At 41.8% G+C, this 13,603-nt stretch overlaps 1 protein-coding gene across 1 annotated transcript in view; it reads right to left on the reverse strand.

Moving 5' to 3' along the window:
* MMP2 (matrix metallopeptidase 2) overlaps positions 1-13,603 on the reverse strand; it is a 317,663-nt gene that overhangs the window by 77,946 nt on the left and 226,114 nt on the right. Inside the window, exon 9 of the mRNA XM_082270399.1 lies at positions 1,724-1,865. Coding sequence (XP_082126525.1) covers positions 1,724-1,865 — 142 coding nt within the window. The remainder of the gene's footprint in view (positions 1-1,723; positions 1,866-13,603) is intronic.

Consider the following 13,603-nt stretch of genomic DNA (forward strand, 5'->3'; position numbering starts at 1 on the left):
TTTTTCATGTAAACAAAAAGTCACAGAAAAGGCTTGGTTTTCAAGTGGTTAGAAGAGTGGGTGATGTGTGGCTAAGATTGAGCATAAAATGCCAGGACAGTTCAAACACCCCCCAAATGACCCCTTTTTGGAAAGTAGACACCCAAAGCTATTTGCTGAGAGGCATATTGAGTCCATGGAGTATTTTACATTTTGCCCTAAGTTTCAGGAAAATTACAATTTGTTTTTTTTTTTTTTTTTTAAACAAAGTTGTCACTAAATAATATATTGCTCACGCATGCCATGGGTATATGTGAAATAACACCCCAAAATACATTCTGCTACTTCTCTTGAGTACAGGGATACCCCATATGTGAGACTTTTTGGCAGTTGAATGTGTCGGCTGTGTCAGCGATGAGCGGGTGCTTCGTTCTAAAGGTAAGTATTTCATAATGAGCTAGTATTCAAAGCATACTACCTCATTTATGCCTTTGTCTTTCAGGTTTTTATTTTTTTTTTTTTTTTTTTTTTTTTAGAAGTTTACAACCTCTTTAACTGTGTACCTAGTAAGTGTACTGTGTGCAATATGTGCTGCTGTTACTAATGGATGTGGCTGATTTTTCTCCCTGCTTTGTAGGGAGAAATAAACACCCACATTGCTGCTCTCTGGCTATAAATCATTGGCTGGGACTTGCTGACCGACTTGTACTATACCGAATGACAGCACAGATCTGGGGGGGGGAGCGACCACACGCCCTATACCCGAAAATGCCTGATCACGTACAAGTATGTGATCGGGCACAGAGGGGCTGCCCGCCCAGAGTATATAAACTTTGGGCAGGCCCTAAGCGATTAGGAGCACTTGGAATGCTTAAATTATATGTGAACCCTCACCTTGAAAAGCAACCCATTCAGTTTTAAATATGTTTTAATGGCAAAACATTTGTATATACATGACAATTATAAATTAAATGCTTTCCTTATAACTGATCACATACGCTTTTGCTCAGCTGCATAAGGAGCTCAGAGAGCTAGGGGAAGAGAAACAGCAACACACTAGTCTTCCCGGTGGGCGGCTGTGGGGGGGGGGGGTTATGTAAGCAGAAGTCTAATCATTGGACTGGAGCAGGCTGATTTACCAGCACAGCCAGAAATCTGACCATGCTGTGCTCTCATGCATGGTGTGGTCAGTTTAAAATAGAACATCAGAAGGAAGTAACACCAGATATTTAACACAAAGGAATTAATAATTTTTCAAATGGATGGACTATTGTCTTTATTCAACCTCACCTACTATGTAACTAAATATAGTCTGTCTATTGTTGATAGGTGTGTCTTGTGAACTGCCTTTGTTCCTTTTTCTTTTTTTTCTATTTTACAAAATGCAATTCAATAGAATTTATGAAAAAAAATAGCATAATACTGCCAAAATGCAAATATGAAGTTGTAATGATGTTGCATTTTATAAATGCAGAAAATATAATACAGTAATTGTAAATACTTATAAGACATAGCACTGTGCAATGTTGAGCCAGGGAGTACCCAATTGCCTCTAGGCTATACTTTTTAATGGATTTTTACCTTCTCCTGGATTATCTGCTGATTTAGGGTTCTGCGGATGCAAGATTTTAATTTATTTTTGTCTTTTGGTTAAAACTGTTATCTTTTTTTCAACCTAGATCACTATGAAATTATGTACTATATGTTTATGTCTTTATTAATGATTTATAAAGATTTTTCTTACCGGTCTTTAAAGAAGAATAATTCTCCTCTAATTTGTGAAATGCCATCAAACACAATGTCACTGGTGCACAAATCTGGGGTTACAGGACCTTCGGTGGGATAAGGATCAGGTCCTGGTCTTGGTTCTTTTCCTTCTCCCCTTCCTGTAAGATGCACATAAAAAAATCAAACAAGATACATACGATAAACGTAAAAACGATTTCTTACTAGACTGAGTGATTGTACCACAGTCTGTGACTCTAGTAAAGGACAGGCCTAGATATGTAAAAGTAAACTATAAAAACTAGAGGAAATGGCCTAGCCAGCATGAAGTGATATAGTAATGTGACTGAGCTCTGTGTGAGGACACCTATGGTAAAGTGGTGCTGTCACTGGGTGCACCTTCTCCACATCAGAACCCCGGGACATACCTGAGGCAAGTGACAAGAAGCCCCCACAGACGTAGGAACATTTCTAATCCTGCTGCCCAATCTCCTGCTATGTCCTACCCTGGGATTTACATATAAAAACAGAACTTTGCCCTGGGACTTTGAATAAGGTGTAACACACATGGCCACTGAATAAGAAGTAAACATAATTAATAGATTTATTGAAGAGTAAATACAACTATCATCATATTACATCAAAGGCAGGTACAATAATACCAAGTCGATTAAAAAAGTTTCAGATGTCAATACATGATTGAAAAAGGGACATCTTAAAACACTCGACAAGTTTCGTAAGCCACCACTCACTTCCTCAGGAGTGGATGCACATAAAATATGTCTATAAAGTAAAACATCAGTTTTTCAACCTCTTTTCACCACGTGCTCATACCACATGTGAAACCAAAGGGGTTATATACTTGATGATATGTGATGTGATTGTAAAGCCTACTTCGTAGGAAAAAAAACAGACGGGAACTACGACAGCGGATAGAGGAACACTTATATTGTTGTAACACTAGTAAACTTACAGCAGTGGGTAGACACATCGGCCTATGCCATAGATTCCAACCTGAGGTGGTCAAGTTCTTTGCCCTAGATGTTATCCCTGAAAATCCCAGGGGTGGCAACTGGGACAGGGAATTGCTACAGTGCGAAACCCGTTGGATAGAAAGGTTAAATGCAGTAGTTCCTCCGGGGATTAATGAAGTCAATAGTTACAAACCTTTTTTGTAACACTCCATATATATATCATAGATCATCCCTTTGACACTCGGGTATACACTCCTGCAGCCGATTTACTCTTTCCTTATTTGCCCTTCTTTTCTTTTCTCTTTTTATTTTATTTTAATTTCTTTTTACATTTTTAAATTTTCCTTCTTTTTTCACCTTCCCCTTTCCCTTTATATTTCATATTTTATTTAATTCCATTTATTTTCTCCCCCCCCCTTCTTTCTTTCTTCCCTTTATGTTTCCCTTCTATCATTTTTTAAAAAATTCATTTCTTTATTATTTCCATTTCTTATTCCATTTACTTTCCCTTTAGAAAACCCCAAAAAAACATTATCAAAAATGACCACTAGATGGTGTTTTCTGATTATATGTACCTCTCGTATTTTTTCATACTGTGATTATTGTATTGCATGCATGTGCATATTATGTAAACATATACTTTATTTGTTAATGATATATACAAGATGTTTATGGGGCATGATACTTTTTGTTATATGTTCAATCTTCGTTTCATTTGTTTTCATCTTCCCTAATAGGAGCCTCGGCTGGATCCTCCTCTGCGGGCAGGGCCAACTCTCAGCTGGCGGACATGTGACCCCATAGTCTGACGGCGTCATATGACGCCTAATCAGTGTCACGGTTAACTATACGGTGATACCGCGCATGCATGACAATTCGCGCATGCGCGGCCTATGGCGGTCAGAGCGGTCTGACATCACGCGCCCAATCGGAGCACGGTGACGTCTGACCGCTAGGTGGACACTTAAATAGCGTCCGCCACCGACAATGGCGGCAGACATAATTATTCCTCACCTCCACCTGGACACACCAAACTCGGGACCTCAGAGGGTAAGAGACTTGGATGAGAGGACACTTTTTACTCCACCATTTTATTACCCCATATATGGACTTACAAGGCTATGTCGATACTTGTATATTTTTTAGGTTATATATTCTCTACGTTCCCCTTGGCTTGGGGAAGCAGGTCTGAATATGAACCAAATCATCTTCTGAATCCCTACCATCAAGTGGGATTCAATTACCAATATACCATCTGTACTGTGCTCCGGCACAATCCCTCGCTTTCTGGTCCTTGTCCAGGTGGAATCTGGTTGTTGGATTGGTTTTATATACCTCACCAGTGGTTGGCCCCTTTGGGCCGTTTGGGGTATGTTTTTTGTCTATCTACAGGCATATACAAATATGACCTTATGTAACACCATGGTGCTGTTTTGCTGGGTAATTGGGGGCTTTTTTCTACCTATTCAGATCACCATCTAATCCCCTCATTCTTGCTTTTCTCTTCTTGCTTTATCCCACCCTTTCCCTACCCCTTTTATCTTTTCTCCTCCCTTTTGTTCGTTTCTCCTCCCCCCTCCCCCCTTCGCCTTTTTCCTTTCCCTTCCCGTCCCCCCCTCCCCCCATTCTCCTTTTTTTTTCCTCCCCTTTCCCCCCCCCTTTCTCTTTTTTCCTTTCTCCTTATCTCTTCCTTCCCTCCCCCTTTTCTTCCCCCCCCCCTACAGGTCCTTCTTCTTTGCCTATTACTTTTTCTCTTTTCAGCCACATGGTTGTGTGGGGATAGGGTGTTTGATCACACTTTTCCCCACCTATTTAGGTCACTACTTTGTAGTCTTTTCACCCCCCTTTTTTCCTCCCTGTTTACGGGATGGGGGTGACAACTCGTCTAAATTTTACAACAGATGATTAAAAATGTATACCCTTTACAACCAAATCTTTATATAGTGTCTCCCATGTCCGCCGGTGAGAGGCATATGATGGCTGGGTCCGTGGATCTGTGATCTACTTTGGCTCTGAATACTGGGTAAGATGGCTTCTCCCATACCTGTTTTGTACTATCTATGCCATATCCTTGTTATATGACCATTAATTATTTTATTGTTGTCATTAGATGAAAGCATAAATGTGTATAACATCCTCCTGAAGAAGTGGTTACACCACGAAACATGTCGAGGTTTGCGCATTTTTGAAGTTTGAGAATCCACAGGATTGCAAAACTCATACTGTATTTGTCAACATCATTCAGAGTACATGTAAACACTGATCGTGTCCACATTATTGTCATGTAATTATAATATTATGTTTTCTGAAATAAAAGTTGTAGATTTTACTATTGTCTTTTGCTGAATACGGTACCCTGAAAGTCCCACACATATTTCCCCCTCATCATTTCCCCTCCTTTTTGTTGTTTTCCTTCCCCCCATTGACCACTTGGGAGATTGGTCTTGGGTATCCCTGAACCCCATAATTTTCATGAGTAATATCCTGTTAGAAGTATTTCTATCCTTATTATGATAAATCTTTCAGTGCCAAAAGGGATTTTTATCAAATGTCTGTTCATTTTGGTCTAGGGCCGGGGTCTTCAAACTATGGCCCTCCAGTTGTTCATGAACTACAATTCCCATCATGCCCAGTCATATCTGTGAATGTCAGAGTTTTACAATGCCTCATGGGATGTGTAGTTCCGCAACAGCAATCCGCAATAGTTTGAGGATCCCTGGTTTAGGAGCTTAAAAAAGTAGATTTACTTACCTGCTCCTCTGTGCTGCTAGACTGGTCCCCACAGCATCATCTCCCCTATGCTCCAACGGTCTAAGGCCATGTGGTCATGAATAGAGTTGAGCGTACACCTGGATGTCCGTGTTCGGCGGGTTCGGCCGAACTTGTAAAAAAAGTCCGGGTCTTTTTTCAAACTTTACCCGGACACCGAACCCCATTGAAGTCAATGGGGACCCGAACTTTCAGGCACTAAAATGACTCTAAAAAACAAATGGAAAAGGCTAGAGTGCTGCAAATGGCAGCAAAATGTAGTTAAGAGCATGGCAAGTGCTCTTAAAAAAAAAAATTCCCCTTTAAATTTGTAATTTTTAAATAGCAGATTAGAACAGCACTCTGTAGTAAAATATAGCTAACGCTGCACACAACAGACTGATAAAATATATTTTTTTCTCCCTCCTCCTCAGTGGGCTCAATTGAGGGCAAAAAGATTGTTCACTGCACCACCCCCCACACAGCAAAATCGATGTAGATCGCTAACGGACGATTGTTCTGTCCTGTGTCTCCTCATCTATCCCTGCCTAATCTCTCCAGCCTGTCCCGAAAATGCTCAAATATCTTTCCCTGCCTACACTCCGACCTGTCCCTACATTCTTTTCAGCACAATGTTGTTTTACCCTGTCTGTCCCTAATCAGCAGCAGCCAGCACCGTTCTGTGTGCTCTCTCCCTACACTACAGCAGACTGACGCACCGCGCTGTGTCTCTCGAGCTTAAAAAGACCTGGGTCACATGCTTCAGCTGGCCAATCACAGCTACTAATACATTAGTAGGCATGGCTGTGATGGCGCACACCAGTTAAACGCTTGTTGATTGGCTGTTGAAAGCCCGCCATTAAAAGCGCGCCATTACATACAAAGCAGGAAATTTTCGGGTCCGTGTCCGGGTAACAAAAATCCAATTATCAGGTACGGACCCGAATAATACAGTCCGTGTTCGCTCAACACTAGTCATGAAGACCTATTCAGGTCTATAGCCTTGCTTTGGACTGCTTGATGCTTAGGGACAGTCAATTGCTGAAGCATAGGAGAGCACTGTCTGCCAGTGATCAGGTGAAAGGGCAGTACTTTTACACTTCCCTAGAATAAATGCGCAATTAAGATTTGCAATGCAAGCACAGCCCCACTGCATGCAAGAGAGAACTTTCAAATTTTCCAAAGTTGAGCTTTAAAAGGATAAAGGTTTGTTTTTTTTCTATAATATTTTTATCACTATTATGCAGGATTTATAAAGCACCAACAGTTTGCACAGTGCTTTACAAAGGGAGACAGTGCAGGTACAATACAATAAAATACAACAGAACAATGAGGGCCTGCTCAGAGCTTACAATCTAATAGGGTTGGACAAGTGGGTCAAAAGGTAAAAACTATGGGAAAAGTGCTTTTACATTGTCCTAGAATAAATAGGCAATTAACCCTTGCAGCAGAGGCGTAACTAGAACCTTCAGGGCCCTGATGCAAGAACTCATGAAGGGCCCCTCTGGCTCCCTGATCAGGGCCCTTCCCACTTATCCCGGGCCCTTTACTCCCATTGTGGGATTTTTTTATTACAGTCCCACAGGGGGCCACCTCCCTGCCATCTTGGGGTCCCCCCACAGTGACGGAACACCAGAAAGTCACAAGTCAAAAGTCACAAAAGTGTGACTTTTGTGACACAGGTAGTTCCGCCACAGGTGTCAGTAGTTTTTTATTTTTGTTTTATTTTTTTATTATAATTTACCATTTTATTTAATTACATTTTTTTACAATTTTATTTCTTATTATTTTTAAAATATTTTTTAGGACATCCGTTGGGGGGCTTTGGTGAAATATCAGGGTTCAAAACCCCCGATGTCTCACTTTTGAGACAGAGAAAGGAACTAAAGACAGATTAATCAGTCTCTTTCTCTGCAGCCTCAGCTGACCGGAATGAATGAACAGGAATAGCTCTGTACAGAGCTTCCTATTTATTCATAAACTAAAGCATAGTAAACACAATTTACTATGCTCCAGCTATGAATGAAAAAAAAGTTAGTGATGGGTACCAAACACTGATTCTATTCATTAAGACAAAGAAGGGTCTGGTAAATGACACATTTACTGGCCCCTTTCACACTCTCCAGCCTGACAGATCCCCCCCATGCAGCTGGCGGGAGGTGGGAGGAAGAAATCTGGCAGCACTGCAGGGGGACTATGGGGGCCAGGGAAGCACATAGGGGCAACAGGACAGGGATAGGGAGGCGGCGGGAGCAGCATGAGAAGGAAATGATCACTCCTGCAGCCGTTAAATGTCTGCGGTAGGAAGAGGAGGAGAAGCAGGCATTTAGCGGCTGCATGGAGGGATCAGTTCCTCCATTTTCCGCTGCCCCTGTTGCCCTCCTATACAGAAGCATGTGGCCGGGTCGCAATGGTGACCCCTATATGTAACTACCTGCCCTGCAGTGCAGCCGCAGCCCAACTATTATACAAAGTTGAGCTTTAAAGTGATTGTAAAGGTTTAATAATATTATTATTATTATTGTTATTATTATACATGATTTATATAGTGCCAACAGTTTGTGCATGGCAACAATATAATGGGAGAGAGTAGTTACAATACAATAAAGTACAAGAGGGTTATAAGGGCCCTGCTCATAATAATTTACATTCTAATAGGATGGGGAAGTGGTTTAAAAGGTAATAACTATTGTGGATGAGCTGATGAAAGAGTTCAAAGTTCAGTTGTTAGTTGGGGCCAGGATAGGCTTCCCTAAAGAGATTCGTTTTAAGGGATCTCCTAAAAATGACCAAAGTAGGAGATAGCTGGACACACTGAGGTAAAGAGCTTCAGAGGATGGGAGAGACTCTGGAGAAGTCCTGGAGATAAGCATGGGAGGAGGAGACAAGAGAGCTAGAAAGCAGGAGGTCTTGGGGGGAGCATAGAGGATGGTTTGGGTGATATTTGGAGACAAGATTGGTGATGTAGCTCAGGGCTACACAGGGCAGTCGTGAATGGTTTTGTATGTCGTTGTTAGTACTTTTAATTGAATTTGATGGGCAATTGGAAACCAGTAGAAGGATTGGCAGAAAGGTGTGGCAGACACTGAGCTGTTGGTAAAGTACATCTGGCAATAGCTTTCATGACAGACTGAAAAGGTGTCTACGGAGAGGAGAAGGGAGTTGCAATAGTCAAGGCGAGAATTAATAAGGGAGTAAATTAGTTGCTTTGTGGTTTCATTAGTTAAAAGGAGAAAATTTTAGAGATATTATGGAGTTGAAGTCTACAAACTTTTGACAGCTATTGGATTTGCAGGCAAAGGACAGGTCAGAGACTAGAAATATACCTGGTACCCTGACTTGAGGGGAGGGACTGATAATTGTATTATTGATCTTTATGGAAAAGTCAGGGAGGAGGGCACAAAGCGGGAGGAATATTACAAGCTTGGTTTTAGAAAGATTTCGTTGGAGGACGTGGTGTGTTGATATGTTAGTTCGTAAAGTATGCTTGAGGTGATTATAGCTGTATTAGTGCACCTGCAAAAAGAACAATTAAGTACTGTCAGTGATACTTTTTTTTATTTGCACTAACATCCAAATTTTCATGAAAAGCTTTCAGGGTGTACCCCCTTCTTCAAGCAGGCAGTACACAAAGTTTTAGTAGAATGTTACGTAAGACAATCTCTGCAGGTGGTGGAAGAGAGAGAAAAACAAACCAAAGTACACAGCATTGGTAATTAAACTTGGATAGTTAGTAAGATATGGCAGAACGAGGGCTAGAGACTGGAGGGATGTAGTAGTCACAGATGTGGGAGGGGGGGGGTGTCAAAAAACTATTGGATAGTGATTTAAAAAACTGAGATCCACATTTGGTTCATTATCTTTTGTGTCAAATAGAATTCATTTTCTTAGTTCAAAAGTTTTCCTTTTCAGAGTAGTTTTGAATTTCATTGTAAGAACTAAAACATTCATGTCTTCCATGGTGTGGACTGGTTGTGAGAAATGATGTCCCACAGGAGTGCAGAAATCATGTTCCTTATGTGTCCTAAGGTAAATAATGTAATGACTTTATAACCACTTTAACTCATGCCCCTGTCTTAGGCCCCTTTCACATGGGCGATCCAATCCGCCTGTCAGTTTTTCAGGCAGACCTGATTGGTTGCTCCAGGCATCCCTATGGGGCAGCGGGTGTCAGTGTAGACATCTCCACTGACACCCGCTGCTATCCAATCCGGTCTGTGAAATCTGGATGGATGGAAACTCTATTTTCCATCCATCTGGAGGATGGGATCGGATTAGAATTGACAGGTGGTCCATTCTCATCCGATCTTCCCATAGAGGACAGCGGGAAACTGACAGCTCCCTCTCTGCACACAGAGCGGAGACGGAGCTGTCATGCGCCTGCTCAGCGGGGATCGGCGGATCGATCCCCCGCTGAGCAGAACGGACTCCGCCGGGCGGTGCCCCCATGTAAAGGGGCCTAAGCATTTGCTGATCCTGCTCATCCTCATGAACTACACATGGAATTAGAGAGGGACTCAGCAGTGTTGTATCAAGAGTATAAATACTGATGTACTTGTCATAAAGGCCACACAGTACACAATAGCATTGAATATTTTGACCTACAAGATAAACCATGCCTGGTGTCCAATGTGCTAATTCTGGGGGATAGTTGTCTGCTCATTCATACATCTGGCTGCATGGTATTGCCTCATCTGCTAAACCTCTTTCCCTGGGAGCATGTGATTGTCTGACAATTTATTTTTTTGGGACACCACAAGATTGTGTTGCAGTCTGAACATATCCATTTTGGGAATCTGTGACACCCCTTTTGGATTAAAATCAGCCCCTAGATTACTGTTTGAGGACAGGATGTCTACATTCCCTTGAAACCACTTCTTTAAGATGTGGTGGTGTAGGCGCATTCCCTCAGTGTGATGTCTCTGTAACCGTTACATGATATGTGATTTATTTGGTTTGCATGTCTTTTTCTTAGTTTCTCTGAAGAGGATATTATCTCAAAACACATTGGAACACGAGTTTCATGAGATTTGTTGAATAAAATGTGTATGATTTTTGTGCCTTAAAAGTCACATTTCAAACAGATTTTATTCAATGCTAAAGGCCACACAATGTTGAAGCTATAGAAAAAGGATTGACTTTATTGATGCCAGAGTAGTGTTAATTTAGTCTACGGAAACATTTTCGTCAACATTTTCCTCAGCGGCCTTTTTACAGTGAAACAAAATGAAATGTACACTACATTTTTGTCCAATGATTAAAATTGGTTCCAATAGAGTAGTTTGTCATACACACTATATTTCACCAGAAAGAAAGGTCAAAGGAAAGAGTGGAAGATGATCCTCAGCATTCCACCTACTCACAGCCTTGTGAATGATAATCCCTTGTATAGAAGGACCAATCGTGCCTCCCATTTATCTGGCGAAATCAACCAGCCATCAAATGTAAATATATGGGAATAAAAAACACTCAAGTGCATACTGTATATAAACTGGAATTTAAATAAATAAAATGGCACTTACAGGAAAACTCTTGATAACAAGCAGTGGGTAATATACAAACGACTCCGATCCTCTGTCGGTGCCACGAGATAGCAGCGGGTGACGTCAATAATGTGAGGCTCCTCCTCACATAGGTCCAGTAAAGTGACTGGCCCCAGGTGATACAAAGAGATTAAACACATCCTCCTACATAAGTTGTACCTATTTATCTGCATTCTTCTCTTCTTTACAGACATTCAAAATGCTACATTTATACAGCTTGCCCGATCATCCAAAAAGCAGGAGTCAGGGAGCAGAAGTTACACTCTGCAGAGTTCAGAGAGAGCTGATTGAAGGGAAGGAGCACACCCCTGCTCACACAGCACAAAGGGACAGTAAAAGTACTGAGGATGTCAATCCAAGGCTGTATGCTAAAACCCCACCCTCTGTCACCTTTTTACCTCTTGGTGTCAGGAAAGCTCGTCAGAAGTGACTCATGCAGATAGCAGAGTAAGGAGGGAGCAGACAGAAATGGCAATTGGTGCTCTGGATTCAGACAAGTAAATACTATAGAGGGAAATGCTTTGCTTATATTTCATGTCTGAAGTTTAACCTCTTGCTGACCGCCGCTCGACTATATACGGCGGCGGTCAGCCCCTCCCAGGCAAAGTGACGTACCGGTACGTCACTAGCCTGGGAGCGAATAGGGGGCGAGCGCGCGCCGCCGGGGGCGCGCTCCCGCTCGTACCCTAAGAACCGGCGGGTGTGACCGGCGGACATCTGCGATCGTCGGGTGGAGAGGGAGAAAGGCAGGCAGCTAATGTAAACAAGCCGCCTGTCATTCTTCCCTGTGTAAAAGCACAGATCACTCGGTCTTGCTATGTAGGACCGTTGATCTGTGCTGTTACACACACAGCCACATCCAATCACAGTAAGAAACACGCCCCTAGGGACACACTTAACCCCTCCCTCTCCAATAAAGCTAACCCCTTCCCTCCCAGTGTCATTTTTACAGTTACAGTGCATATGTATAGCACTGATTACTGAAGTAATGTCACTGGTACCCCCAAAAGTGTCAAAAATGTCAGTCAAGGGTCCGATCTGTCCGCCGCAATGTGGCAGTCCCGCAAAAAAAATAATCGCAGATCGCGATTACTCGTTAAAAAAAAAAACAATAAAAATTACAAAAATATTTCCCTTAGTTAGTAAACACAATAACTTTTGCGCAAACCAATCAAAATACGCTTTTTGCGATTTTTTTTTTTTTACCAAACATATGTATCAGAAAACAAATTGGCCTAAAATGTTAAAACATTTTGATTTTTACATTTTTTTGGGGGGGAATTTCATATAAAATAAATGTGAAAAATATTGTTATTTTTGCAAAATTGTCGCTCTTTTTTTGTTCATAGCGCATGATCAAAAAATCGCACAGGTGATCAAATACCACCAAAAGAAAGCTCTGTTTGTGGGAAAAAAAGGACGTCAATTTAATTTGGGTACAGCGTCGCACGACCGTGCAATTGTCCGTTAAAGTCACGCAGTGCCGAATCGCAAAATAGGCCCTGGTCAGGAAGGGGGTAAAATCTTCCGGGGCTTAAGTGGTTAAAACCACTTTAAGGGCAGCAGAACCGGTATGTTTCTGTAAATGAAATGCTAAAATGTTTCTAACATTATGCTGATCAACTACACCACTTATCAAAGGCCCATTATATACTTCTTAAAATGTAACTTCAGTTTTGCTGAAAAGGGATTTTATTAACTTTTTTTGCAGTTATACTTTTCTCTCTTCTTGAAAAAGAAAATGTGATAGCTCAAGTGCTCATGAAGAAGACAGGTACTCTTTTGATGTAATTTTGTTTTATTGAACTGCATCAGTTATTATTGTTTTTTAGCATGCTTACATTTATTGATGGTTTAGTGCCACTACAACTTGTTTACTATGCTATTTTGGTTTCTCCCTCTGTACTCCCCTCCTGTCAGTAGACGCTCATGAAGACCTGGTATTCCTGACAATATATATTACATGGCTGCACAAGTGCATGGCGGCGTGAACAAATGCTCGCTGGCGTACAGGTGCGTGCACTGATGCATAGTGGCGCACTGATACATGGTCCGCTCGGACTGGGGCCAAACAGCCTTCATAAGGGAGCCAGTTCTTCTCTGTGATTGCTGGTTAATCTTCGGCACTCCAGTGTGTTTGTTCCTGTGATACTCTTGTATCTGTGAATACCTATTACCAACTCAGCTTGCCTCTGGACCTGTTTTCTGCCTGCCTCCTGATCTGACCTCAGCTTGTTAAATGGACTGTCTTATCCTGCTCTTCTGTGCATGACCTTGGCTACCCAAGTTCTGACCATGCTTGCTCTTGTCCACACACCCAGTACCAGACCCTGGCTTTGAACTGAGTCTAAGGAGGTATGTCATACTTGCCAACTGTCCCTTTTTTCCTGGGACAGTCCCTGCAAATAGGAGCCTGTCCCAGGTAATTTATATTGTCCCTGGAAGCGCCTGTTAATCAGGCTGCCCATAAATGCTACGCAGAAGTAGTGCAGCTGAATGGGAGACTTATTCCAACTCTGCTACTGTGGCCTTAAGTTTGAAATTCCCTTTTTAATTTCCTGTAATTCTCTCTATATTGAGTAGACTCTATAATCTGATAAGTAGGCGAGATTAATTATGCAGAGTGGGCGGAGC

Source organism: Pelophylax lessonae (genome assembly GCF_965119305.1).
Source record: "Pelophylax lessonae genome assembly, chromosome: 10".
Lineage (NCBI taxonomy): Eukaryota > Metazoa > Chordata > Amphibia > Anura > Ranidae > Pelophylax > Pelophylax lessonae.